Source organism: Sapajus apella, unplaced genomic scaffold, assembly GCF_009761245.1.
Source record: "Sapajus apella isolate SASKATOON/1434 unplaced genomic scaffold, GSC_monkey_1.0 scaffold127, whole genome shotgun sequence".
NCBI classification, from domain to species: Eukaryota; Metazoa; Chordata; class Mammalia; order Primates; family Cebidae; genus Sapajus; species Sapajus apella.
The window spans coordinates 1,496,820-1,509,737 of NW_022437067.1; the positions used below are offsets into that span (position 1 = coordinate 1,496,820).

At 65.5% G+C, this 12,918-nt stretch overlaps 1 protein-coding gene across 10 annotated transcripts in view; it reads left to right on the forward strand.

The window, feature by feature from the left end:
- The window catches only part of PLCH2 (phospholipase C eta 2), an 85,984-nt gene that overhangs the window by 50,419 nt on the left and 22,647 nt on the right, over positions 1 to 12,918 (forward strand). For 9 of the 10 annotated variants that reach the window (XR_004263996.1, XM_032262163.1, XM_032262161.1 and 6 more), the window contains 3 exons: positions 9,877 to 10,023; positions 10,983 to 11,226; positions 11,436 to 11,565. Coding sequence is in view for 9 of the 10 variants with exons in the window: in XM_032262163.1 (XP_032118054.1) it covers positions 9,877 to 10,023; positions 10,983 to 11,226; positions 11,436 to 11,565 (521 nt within the window). In the remaining variant the exon portion in view is untranslated. Of the gene's footprint in view, positions 1 to 7,768; positions 8,156 to 9,876; positions 10,024 to 10,982; positions 11,227 to 11,435; positions 11,566 to 12,918 lie in introns of those variants that run through there. The other variant, XM_032262160.1, reaches the window with a different exon arrangement.

The following is a 12,918-nucleotide window of genomic DNA, read 5'->3' on the forward strand; positions in this document are numbered from 1 at the left end:
CTTCCTAGGGGGGGGGACAGGTATCGGGGTGCCAGGGGCTGGTGGGCTCTGGCTTTTGAGGCTCTGGGGGCTCTCCTGGTCCAACCCCACCCCGGCCCCTCATCCAGGTCAGCAGAGGTGGCACTGAGCTCCGGTCAGCACCATGGACAGGGCAGCCGCTGCTTTCTCTGAGGGCCGGCAATTGCTGTGCGTCCTCAGGGTTCCCTGGAGTCACAGGCTGGCCCAGCCCATCCCGCTCTGGGTTGGAGATTTCTTGCTGTGATCCGTCACGCTTTCCTGACCTGGGAGCCGGGCATTGCCCTGCGCAGACAGAGCAGAGCGGCTGGGGTGGCGGGAGCCTTAGGGCTGTTCACAGCAGGCGCTTCCGAAGGGTGTCCTGGGCAAGCCTCTTCAGCACCGGGTGGGGCAGGGGCTCCAGCTCCCGGAGCACAGCCTAGCTCTGGGCCAGGGGTGGAGAGAGGAAAAGGTGAAGCGGGACAGGGGCTGTGGTGGCAGCAGGAGTGGCTCGGGCTGGATACCAGGAGGAACTTCCTAGGTGTCCAGGGAGAGTAGGAGCTTGCCTCCGGGTGGCTTGGATCCTGGTTGTTCTGCCCTCTGACTGGCGTGGACACGTGGGGTGGCACATGGCATCACTGCTGGGCAGACTGGGGCCGGGTTGCTGGTTTTTGCCTCTGATGAATTATGTGACTTTGCACAAGGGACTCTCAGAGCCTCCACAGGTAAGAGAGATAGCACGGGGCGTTTTTACGGGGTGGCTGTGAGTGTTCAGAGCCAGCGTGTCTGCAAAGCGGTCATGCCATGCCTGGCCCGTGCAGCTGCCCCAGGGTGCCCGTCTCCTCCCCTGCCCTACCCCCAGGCAGCGGTGCCCTCTCTGAATGGAGGACAGCATGGCCGATGTGACCAGGCCTGCTGGGGCACACACTCTGTCTGTAGAATGGGTCACTCCAGATGTGCCCACTTGCTGACCAAAGTCTTGATCCCAGGGCTTTCCTGGGCACGCTGTCCCTGGTTCCTGCCTGTCTGGCCTGCAGAGAGCTCCCTGGAGTCACTGCCCTGTGCTGGCCACTGGGCTCAGGATGCCTGCCTACTGTGGACAGAGGGGCTGGCTGCTGCCATGTGGCCCCAAAGCCCCAGGTTCCGTGAGACCCAGTACACCAGGAGTCTGCAGCCAGCCAGGGAAGGGCCTAGTCTTAGGAGTGGGCAGTGGTGGGAGTGGCTCTGAGCCCACCCTCCATGCCACCATCCTGGGCAGAGGGAGGGGACCCAGCAGCATGGTCCTTAGAGACTCCACGTGCCACCGAGGACGGAGCAGATGGACCGGTGTCCTGGGTCCGGCCTTCCATCTGCACAGCTAATGAGCTGATGACGATGGCATCCCAGTTCCTGGCACTTTCTCCTGGAGAAGCCATGGGCCGGCCCCTGCGCTGGCAGTGCCCTTTGCTGGGGCAGGTGTGTGGAGGGGTGCCTGGGGCCCTCTTGGGGACCTGGTCCCAGAGACTCCACCTTCACTGAGGGTGGGCTGGGGGAGGGGCTGAGGAAGGGGATGAGTAATCCAGTGTGCCTGTTTCTTCCCGGGATTTTGCTCCCAGCGCTGCGTATGTGGGCTCTCGCCGGCTGGACAGACTTCCTGTGTGGGAAAGGCGAGTGGGCACCGGCCTCCGCGTGGGGGCAGGTGGGGTTGGTGGGCACCATCTCAGGACAGGATGCTTCCTCTGGCTTCTGAGAATTCACCCACATGGGGTGGCCCTAGGCGTGGGGCATCCATGCTAGCTGGGTAAAGACCCCAAGAGGGGGCCTTGTGTGGCTGACGGTCACTGAGACACAAATGAGCTACTCTGGTGGGGCTGTGGAGCTCCCTCCAGCTCTGCCCAGAGAGCAGCACCTAGGTGGGGGCCACAGGGGCTCCTGCAGCAGCAGGTCCCAGGCACCAGCGTGCAGCCCTGACTCGGGATGGTGCCCACGCTGTCCTGGGGGTGCGTCCCTTTCTCGTGCTCCGACCTGGCGACCCAGGGACACGCCTCCGAGGGAGTGAGTGGTCTTGATTTCACATTGATCAGGCCCCTGTTGGGGAGCTGACCAAGGGCCGGATTTCGGGCAGCCCAGTTCTCAGGGGCAGCGCTGTGCCCTTCCTGGGTCAGCTAGTGTGTGGGTGGGGGCCGACCTGGGGAGCACCTCACTGGCCTGGAAAAGGCAGGAGTGGGAGACAGGGCAGCCGGCCCAGCCCTAGGGCCAGCTTGAGCAGGGAGATCCAGAGGGGCTGAGCAAACTACAAGATGCCAGAAACTTCGGCAGGGAAACTCGGAGGGCCAGGCCATCTCCGGACACCCACTGTCTCCGAGGCTCTCCGCGGGAGCGTTTGAGGGGCTGTTGGAGGAAGCAGCTGCCCGACCTGGTGGTGGCCTGGGCTGCTCTTGCCAGGAGGAGCAGCTCTGTGCAGGACAGATGCAGCGGGCTCGGCCTCCAGTTTATTTGCCTCCTTCGTGGCTTGGCGCCTGCTCTGCCTGGCGGCCCGCCCAGCTCCCACCGCCCCTCCCGCGCCTGGCTCTGGGCTGGGGGCAGGGCTGGCTCCGCCCATGTGGCTCAAAAACCCTCCCCTTGGAGCTGCAGCCCCCTCCCCTCACCTGGCAGGAGCTCCCTCTCCCAGCTGGCCGGCCGGGCTCCATCTGGTGACTTTTCAGGAAAGGCCCCCCCACCGCCGCTGCCACAAGCCTAGCTCCCTCTGCAGCTCCTCTGGGGTACCCTGGGCAGTGGCTGGGGTGCCCTGGGAAGTGCACCTGCTTTCAGAGAGCCCCAGGAGAGGTGGGTGTGATGCCCTGGCTGGCCATGTCTGCTCAGTGAGGGCAGAGAGGCAGCCAGGGCCTCAGAGAAGCTGGTGGCAGGGACAGGAGCCCCCAGGGACACACAGGGGACACTTTCAGGAGGGGAAGCTGTGAAATGGTCTATAATAGGATCCCCTTCCTGATGGGACTGTCAAGTGTGATTAATACCGCCGCTGTGAGCTGGGCTGCCGCCAGCTGGGGACGGCCGGAGACGGTGAGGAGGCAGGAAGAGGAGCCCACTTTGGGAGGGACCCTCGCCAAGACAGACCTGGCCTTGGCAGTCCTGGAGGAGGCTGAAGAAAGGCCAGGTGTTGGGGCCCCCTTGGCCATAGCTGGTCGGCTGGAGAGCGTGGAGGCCTGGGCTGGGCAGGTGCCCACTGGCCCAGGAAGGGGCTGCTCTGGAGGGAGGCTCGGGGCACGGGGCACCAGCCTCAGAGGACATCCTGTCCACTAGCCACTGCTGACTGCTCAGAGTGTCCAGTGACTGCAAATTCCTGATGAGGGGCACCTTTCTGTGGAACTGGGACCCTGGCTGAGGGCCTTGGACACCTGTGACTGTCACAAGTCCTCCTGCCTATCCTCCACACCTGGTGGCCGGATGGCAGAAGAAAGGTGTCTGCTGGCTCTCCCTCCGGACCCTGCAGGAGCCCGGTCATCCTAGCACCCACTGGCCCACCAGGGGAGCATGAGGCTGGCTGCTGTCCTCCCCACGCTCTGTCACCAGTGGAAGGTGGAGGGGAGGCCGGGCAGCGAGGCTAATGTAGCTTGGCTGGCCGTAAAGAATATGTCCCCACCCTTCAGGGCGCTGGCCATCCCAGCTCCCCCAGGGCTCTGGGCACACTGACCGGGAGCCACCCACGGGAGCAGAACACAGCCAGGCCCTAGGACCCCCTCTGGCCCACTCCTCTGCCGAGCTGAGGGCTGCCATGGGGTCAGGCCCTCCCCTCGACAACCCCCCACCTCCCGCCAAGAGCTGAAGTGGCCACCACAGGGAGGGCGCTTCGAGGAGAGGACAGAGCACCTGTCCTGTGGTGCCCTCCAGGTGTGCCTGGGGGCGGCCCCGGCCCCACAGGCCCCCGGCACCTGCCCTTGGTTCCTCTGCCCTTCCTGGGACCCCTGGTCCGCTAGCATGACCACTCTGGGGTCCTGCCTGAGGAGAGGGCTGGAGGCACAGACTCACTCCTGATCAAATAAAAATAGTTGGGGAGGAGGCTCCCAGACGTGCGGGGGGACAAGTCGCTTCTCTGAGACGTTTAAATAATCTCCGCCATATGTGTGTGGGCCCGGCCCTCCCTCCCGTGCGGCGCGGGTCCAGGGGCCCGGCTGATCCCCAGTGGGCGCCATGGCTGGGGCAAGGCGGCCACTTCCTCCTTCCTCCCTCCACCCAAGTACAGGCTCAGCCCCTCTTGCATGCTGGGCCAGCTGTGGGGGCAGCATGGGAGGGGGACGTCAGGGCTGCAGAAGGGCCGGAGCCAGGAAGGGCTGCAGGAGCGTCTGGCCCTCACACCTCACTGCAGCTGGCGTTCTGATGGGTGGGGAGGCCCTTTGAAAGGTCCTGGTGAAAGGCAGCCACCCTCAGGAGAGGAGGGGCTTATAGGCAGCCAGGGCCCCCTCTGGACCGGCCTGGAAGAGGTGGGCCTCCCACCCACCCTGTACCTGCTTGTGAAGAGAAGGGGCCGGGCCCTGTCGTGGGAGGGGCTGTGGCACCCGAAGGTGCCCGGGTGTGTGTGTAGTGTACACGCCGGGCGGCCTGTGGGTGTGAGTCGTGGGTTTTGTTGGAAGAGTCCATTGATTTTCCAGCCTTCCCTGGGGGGAGGCGGAGATGCTGAGCCACCCGCGGCCTGTTGTTGACGGCATCCTCCAGGCCTGTGCTACCTGCTGTTAGGACAAGATCGATCTCCGTCATAAAAACAAAATTAAGCCAGCACCACCCTGGCTTCCGACAGCGTGCTCTTCCTCCTCTAAGCAGCTGCCACCCGCCTGGTTCAGGCCTTGGGAAGAAAGGGAGGGGCTGCAGGAGCAAACTTTTCACAGCGGGGAAACTGAGGCACCGAGACAGGGAGGACCACCCAATGTCAGGGGCAGGTCTGGGACCCCTACTTCCCAGCAGCTGGCAGGACCAGGCAGTCAGGGCGAGGCCGTGCAGCCCGGGTGTGGGGGCCAAGCCCAGGGGGTCACAGGTGCCTTCCTGGGTGTCACTGTAGGGCCCAAAGAGCCCTCCCGTGAACTCTACCCAAGTGGGGTGTGGCCCTGTCTGCCCATCCATCCGCCCCTCTGCCCGTCTGTCCATCGGGTGCATCTGTGTGGGAGGCTTCTCCCATGCGGGCGCTAGCTCCTGTCACCTCAGAGCAGCCCTGCTGGCCTTAGCCGCCTTGTCCTGCCCGTCCCATCCCTCCCTGTCCACCTGTGTCCAGCCAGCGTCCCCTGTGTGCCTCACAGGGACAGAGCAGGGGAGAAGGACTATGAGGTCCCTGGCCCAGGGATGTCCCGGGGGTCAGGTAGTGCTCTGAGGACTGGGGACCCCCACTGTGGTGTGCAGGGACCGGGGGGCAGTGGGTGAGCCAGGGCCCTCCCACCTCTGTGTCCTCTCCCCCACAGAGCCTGTATCTCCCCTCCTCTCCCAGACTGAGCCCCGGTCTCTCCTCTCCCAGGCTGAGCCCCTGTCTCTCCTCCTGTCCCCCACGGAGCCTCTGTCTCCCCTCCTGTCCCCCATGGAGCCCCTGTCTCTCTTCCTCTCCCCCATGGAGCCCGTGTCTCTCCTCTCCCCCACAGAGCCCCTGCCTCCCCTCCTGCCCCCCACGGAGCCCCTGTCTCCCCCCCCTGCCCCACGGAGCCCCTGTCTCTCCTCCTCTCCCCCAGGGAGCCCCTGTCTCTCCCTGACCAGGACTCTCGGCTTCTACCATGGCAGGTGCAGATCCACCTCTGGTGCCAGCCCATGGCCAGGTGCGGCCCTCCAATCCCACCTGAGCCCCTGTATCAGGTGTCTTGACTCAGGCTCACGGGAGGGGCTGAGGCGGCCTAGGGGCGGGTGTGGAGCATGGCTGAGGGCTGGGCCCTGTGTGGAGCTGCAGAGCAGTGTGGCTTCCTTGGCCTCCCTGTGGGCTTTCAGCCCTTGGCTCAGGGCAGGCAGGGTGAGCATATGGCTAGTTATGGAGGCCGTGGGGCCGGGCTTGCCCGGCAGCATGGGCGTGACCTTGTGGGGGGCTGGGCTAGGTCTACCCATAGGCAGCAGCTGGAAGGTTCTTAAATCTCTGGGCTTGGGTCCCTCCCATGTCCCTGGCCTGGGGTGCCCCCGGCTTCACTCAGCAGCTGCGGTTGTGTGTCTGCCCGACTTTTGGAGGGAGTGGGCTGTCACCGTGGTCCTCAGGGCAGGCGGGGCAGCTCCCATCGAGGCCATTCAGGAAGGATTAGTTGGGCCTTTCCCGCCTGTCAGCGGAGGATTAGGCCAGGGCTGCTGGGGAGGTCAGGGGCCTGGGGTGCGGTGGCCTGGGGTGCGGGAGCCTGGGCCCCACATTGGGGGTTTGGGGCCAGAAACTCAATCTGTGGCCCTTCCCAGAACCCCTGCTCAGGCGATGGGGCCTCCAAGCCCCAACCCCAGATGATGGGGGACCAGCTAGTGGCTGAGAGCTCACAGGAAGGAGGGAGGGAGGGAGGGGGAAGAGGCCCAGCCTTGGGGTGCTTCGAGGAGGGGTGGGTGAGGGGCAGGAGCACCCCCAGCTGGGGCCAGGCCCAGGGTGAGGGGAGAGCAGGTACGCCCCAGGCCGGGAGGTCCCTGAGGCGCATGAGGGAGAACTGGATGCCCCTGGTGGGAATGGAAGCCTGCAGTCCGGCGTGGCGAGGCATCGGTGGGCCGGTGCCCTGGGCTGGGGCTGTGCCCATCGGGTCTGCCTCCTGGCCCCGGCGCTGCCCCTGACACGGTGGCCGTGCCCCAAGGCCCTGTCTTTCTGAGGACGACCAGGACTCCAGCCTCTCTTGTCTCCCCAGCTCATGGCTCCCTAATCTAATTCCACGGTAGAGCCCAGAAACGCCTGCTGACCTGCTTCTGCTGAGAGCAGCAGAGCCTGTGGGTCTGCTGGTGGGTCCTGGGTTGGCTCTGGGCCAAGTGCATCTCATCTGGCCGGGCACGGCCCTGGTCATCATCGGTCAGTGCAGATGCACGGCCATCTCCTCAGGGGCCGCCTCAGGGCGGCCCCAGGGCTCTGCCAGGATGCCCAGCCCTGGCACCTCCCTGTCCTGGGCTCCGCAGGCCAAACTCCTCCCTGGAGTGGGGAGAGGGGGGCAGTTGCCCGGGGCCTTGGGGTCCTTGTTGCTGGAGCCAGTGCAGCTGGGGCAGTGGCTGGGAAGAACGGTGGGGCCTTCCAGCGTGGCCATGCAGCGTGGACACAGGTGGCTGGTGCTCAGTGGAGTCTGCCCACACTCCATGCCCATAGCTGCCCCTGGTGTCCCCGCCTGGACTCAGGGATGGGGGAGCCTGTGCTGTCCTGCGGTGCCAGGCCAGTAAACAGGGTGGATGTGCGGTCCCGGTGGCAGCGGGACCTGGAGTCCTCACCTCATTGGGAGCTGCGATGGTGCGGTGGGTCAGCAGGAACCACTCAGAGGCCCTCCTAAGTAGGGATGTGGGGTGAGGGCAGGGACCACTCCAGGCCAGCCTCAGCATCCATGGTGGGTACACAGTGGGGAGGCCCATCCCACACAGGGTCCCCTGAGGCCTGTGCCCCATAGGCCTTCAAGCTGTGTTCTCCAGGTCCCAGGAGGATCCCCCTCCCCTGTTGGTCCTGCTTTGTCCCAAAGCCCTGAGTCGGGTGACCTGGGACCTTGGGAAACGCTGTTGCCTCCCCAGTGTCCTCCTGGCCCAGCAGGGAGTTCCGTCAGCCTAAATCCTCCACCAGCTGGTCTGGAGCTGGGATTAGGTCAGGGATTGGGTCAGAGGCTGGGCGGGGCCGAGCCTCGGGGACTCCTTGGTGGCCCTGGAGGATGGGTGGACTGGCCTGGGAGCTATAGGGACAGCAGGTGACGGTCAGACCAATGCCAGCCAGGCCTGGCCACAGCCCTGTGGGGGCTTCGGAGGTCCCCGAGGAGGAGGAAGAAGCGGCGGAGGAGAAAAGGCCCCACAGAGGTCCTGCCCCCAGCACTGCCACTGCCTGACCTCTGCTGCCTGAGGGCCGGGGGGCCTCTGTGGCCTCCGTGAATCAGGCCCAGCCAGCGTCAGGGCATGTCTGGCCCCTGGCCCTCCCCTGACAGCCGGACCAAGGGGACGGTGGCCTGGCTGGCGGAGGTGCTCCTCTGGGTCGGAGGAAGCGTGGTGCTGTCTTCACAGTGGCAGCTTGATCCCCTGGGTAAGAAAGGGTGGGGAGCTGCCCGGGCTGAGTACAGGCCCTGGCGGGTGGGGGCTGCTCGTGGAGGTGGAGGTGCGAGAAGCCTGGGGCTGCATCCCACCCCTGCAGCTGTATCCCACTCCAGCACTGACTCCGCCCCCCTCCCCCCAACTCTAGGGGTCACGTGGGTCCGGCAGCATCCCAGCATCCGCAGGCCCTGCCTCTCAGCCGCTCAGAGGCACCCTAAGCACACCTTGGTCTCCCAGGTGCCTGCAGGGCCTGGGGGCTGAACCCAGGGGGGAAGATTGGGAGAATTCAATGGCTCCAATGCTCCATGCTGTCACTGACAGGGTCCCTTGTGCTCTGGGGATTGGTGGTGCTTGCAGTCCAGATGGCTGGGCAGGCTGGACATAGGGGCCCTTGCCATTAGGAGACTGCAGAAGAGACTGGCTGGGCATGGCTGGGAGGCCGGAGCCTGTGTCTGGGTGGCCCGCGGAGGCCGGAGCCTGTGTCTGGGTGGCCAGCGGAGGCCGGAGCCTGGGTCTGGGTGGCCTGCGGAGGCCGGAGCCTGTGTCTGGGTGGCCTGCGGAGGCCGGAGCCTGGGTCTGGGTGGTCTGCGGAGGCCGGAGCCTGTGTCTGGGTGGCCTGCGGAGGGCTTGGTTGGGGCTGACCTGTTGCAGGCCTCTGGGTCCTGCCTTACTCCCTCCCACATCCTTGCAGCCACCCTGCGTCTTCACCTCCTGAGTGCCCCAGAGAGCCCAGCCCCTCTGCCATGCCTTCCATACCTCAGTTCCCCTCTGCTCCTGATCACCTAGTAGCTTCCCCAAGGGGGCCTGACCGGCACTGCCCCGGTTCTCCACAACGTCCCCCGGGGTTCCTCAGCCTCAGACGTGGGGTGGGGTTAGCACCTCTGAGCTTTAGCAGATGGTGCCTCTGGGACCCGGGCTTTCTGTGAGCGGGTGCACAGGGCCCGGGGGGTGGGACCAGCCTGTTCCTGGGCTGGGGTGGCTGAGTCTGGCCTGGACTCCCTGGAGCCTACACCCCCTCCCCTGGGACAAGCAACAGCAGGAGGCCGAATGGATGGGGGGAGGAGAAGGAACGGGACAGGCAGCCTCAGGGAGGGAGGGTTGGGAAGCTCTGATCCAGCCTGCAGCCTCCCGAGTCCATACTGCTGCGTGGGCCCTGGGACTGGGCATTCATGGCACTGCCCTTGTTGCTCATGAAGGGTGGGGCTCTCCTGGAGATGCGTCAGGAAGGGGCACGGGTGCTCGGGAATGCGACTGTCTGCTCCCAGGAGCCGCCTGTGGCTGGGGGCAGGGGCGGGGGGCAGGGTATGGGGTTGCTGCCTGTTGGCCCACCCTGCGCCTGGCAAGGGGCCTCCACTCACTGTGGCCCCAGACAGCCGGATCCAGCCGCCTCGTCTGTCTGGCCTTGTGCCTGGCCTTCCCACTGTTGAGTTCAGTGCTGGCTCCGTCAGAGTGGTGGCTCTCGGGGTCCTAGGCCCAGCGCTGGTTCCCAAGTGGCTGAGCAGGGTGGGGAGCAGGGCCCTCAGTCCCCAGGACCATCTGGGGAGGAGTGGCAGGGTCCTGCTGGGCTGTGTGACCCAGGCATGTCGGCACTTGGGGTGGAGGCGGCTTTGGGCCCTGGCCTTTGCCCCATCACTGGCAGGGCGTTGTGGGCGGAGCGAGTGAGGTGAAGAATGGCCGTGCCTCTGCTGACGGCCGTGTGTCTCCCGTGTGCAGTGGAGCGGTGCCTGGGTGCCATGCAGGAGGGAATGCAGATGGTAAAGCTGCGTGGCGGCTCCAAGGGCCTGGTCCGCTTCTACTACCTGGACGAGCACCGCTCCTGCATCCGCTGGAGGCCCTCCCGCAAGAACGAGAAGGCCAAGAGTGAGTGAGACCCTGTTGTGGGTGAGGCTGGAGTCTCTGGGGGCACACGGGGTAGGGAGCCTCTCAGAGCAGGTGCTGGTGGTTGAGGGGTGGTGAGACCATAGGCCTGGACAGCTCTGGCTCAGTGGCCTTGGGGTTTGGCATGACCTCTGCGCTATAGGGTGGGAGGGACGCAGGCCCCCTGCCCGCCTGGCTGAGCTCCCTGGAATTCAGTGCGGACTGAGTATGGCCGTGCCCAGCCCTGTGCTCCTCCCTGGGCTGGGAGGAGGGGCATAGCATAGTTCGTCTAGCTGGGGAGGTCACAGCTCCGCATAAACGGAAACGACCCCCAGATTGGGGAGAGACATGACAGTCCTCAAGGGCTGGGAGCAGGGCGCAGCCAGGGTCTCTGCTGGCTTTGCTGATGGGCAGGACCCAGGTGTCCTGGGCGAGGCCTCAGCCCAGAGGTTGCTAAAGGTGTAGCCACCTTGGGGCCCTGGAGGGAGCCGTGCCTCGGAGCCCCCAGGGGACCTGAGGTCACGAGAGCCTCGATGCACCTGAGCGCAGAGCTGGGGTCCCTGGAGGCGCGGTCTCACTGGCGGTGCTGGAGCCCTGGAGATGGCTAGGGGATTTCTCGGAACGTGGGGACCTGCTGGCTAAACGTTCAGCTCTGGGCTTGTTGGGCACTGGCGGCTGCAGGTGTGGGGGGGTGTCGGATGCTCTCCCTTGTGGGTGGAGGGGCTCTGTCTTTTCTGTAGGAGCAGGGCAAAAAGGGAGGGACTTGGTCAGTGGGGGGGGGGCTGTGCATTCTCACAGATCTTCACCCTTTGTTCTTGAGCCCTGGCCCCTGAGCCCTGTGGAGGGTCACACATAGGTGGGCGAGGAGCTCCCACCTGCTCAGTCACTGCTGCCTTGGGGCTGCCGGCAGAGGTACGCTGGTCCTCGGGTGTCCTGACCAGTGCCCCCTGCCCACATGGCAGTCTGCATCGACGCCATCCAGGAGGTGAGTGAGGGGCGGCAGTCGGAGGTCTTCCAGCGCTACCCCGATGGCAGCTTTGACCCCAACTGCTGCTTCAGCATCTACCACGGCAGCCACCGCGAGTCACTGGACCTGGTCTCCACCAGCAGCGAGGTGGCGCGTACCTGGGTCACCGGACTGCGCTACCTCATGGCCGGCATCCGTGACGAAGACAGCCTGGCTCGCCGCCAGCGCACCAGGGACCAATATCCTTGGGCACTGAGCGGTGGCGGGGAGGACCCCGGGACCGGCCCCTCGGCTGCCGGCCCTGTGTGGGGGAGGGGGCCTGCCTTTGCTGGGTCGGTGGGGAAGGGACCGGTAGCCTGGCGTCCCCCATTCCTTCCTCCCTAGGCCGGAGGGTGGGACGGTGGGGCTGGACCCGTGGATTCCTGTTGGCCCCTAACTCGGCACCAAAGTGGCTGAAGCAGACATTTGATGAGGCGGACAAGAATGGGGATGGTAGCCTGAGCGTCAGCGAGGTCCTACGGCTGCTGCACAAGCTCAACGTGAACCTGCCCCGCCAGCGGGTGAAGCAGATGTTCAGGGTGAGGCTTCACAGGGTCCTGCCTGGGCTCTGGAGCCAGGGCTGCACTTGGGCTGTGGCGGTGTGGCTGGGGGCCAGCCAGCCCTGCCTGAGCTGGAGGGACCCTGCGGTGCCTTCGAGCCGTGGCTGCCGAGGAGGGGCTGCCTGGCCAGCCATCCCACAGCCTGTGGCAGGTGGGCAGGCGGGGGTCCCCTGGTGCCTCCTCTTTGCAGCTGGGTCGAGGTCTGCTCTACCAGCTCCAGGGACAGTGGTCAGGGCACCTGGCGCAGGCCCTGCCAGGTGAGTACGCTGGGCATTCAGGGCAGGTGCCCAAATGAAGCTACAGCACCTTCCCGGGCCCCCAGCCTCACAGCCTTGAGGGGGGTACACTGGCCTGGTGGGGTGCAGTCTGACATGCTTGTTACTTTCCCCACATAGCCCTCGCCCAACCACGCTGATGATAGGAGTTATGAAAATGCGGCGTTCAGCTGAGCTGCCGCCTTTATTGTCTGTAATTAGTTTCTGTTTCCGGAAGGCCTGCTGGGCTGGGGGAGAGGAACTCTGCCCGTCAGCAGGTCCTGGTCACGGGTAGCGCTGGCTGAGCCACCAAACCAGGCCCAGGAGCCTCGCTGCTTTGCTGCATCTTGGAAAGAGGGTTCTGTGGGCGCGACCACCAGGCCCCAGGGTCCCTGACATGCTCACATGCACACACACACACGTGCACATACGTGTGTACAGGCACACACGTGCGCACACACATACATGCTCACAGCCTGACAGCCCCTCCGCGTCCAGCCCTTGCCAGCTGCTGCCTGCTCTGGCCTGTTCTCACCGTATATGGCTGGTCATGCCTGGTTGGAGCAAGGGAGGCCGGATGCTCACGGCGTGGGGCGTGTGCCTGAGTTAGGGGCCAGATGCTCGCAGACACTCTCTGGGGACTGCTGGGGGCTCATAGGCCCCTCCTGAAGGCCCCAGTGGGGACAGTCTGCCTGGGCCTTGGGGGCTGGCAGGGACCTGAGTCTGCAACTCAGCACCCCCTTTCCCTGCCTGCCTGGGCTGGGCCATCCCCAACAAAATTCGGGCTCAGGGGCAGCTCTGGGGCCAGCAGGCCCTTCCACAGGGTTGAGGCTGTGCCAGGGCCCGGGCCGCAGCCTGGCTTAGGGTTGTGGGTTCCAGAGTGGTCTCTGAGCAGGAGGAGTCAGAGGCCCCTCACGGAATCCAACATGAGCGGGTGCGGCTTCTGGGCCCTAAAGGTCCAGCCTGACCTCCCCGAGGGAGCCCCAGGCAGTGGAGGGTGGTCCTGAGTGTGGGCCGGCAGGTGGAGGTGGGGGAGGGGTGCTGGCAGGTGGAGGTGGGGGAGGGGGTGCTGGCAGGC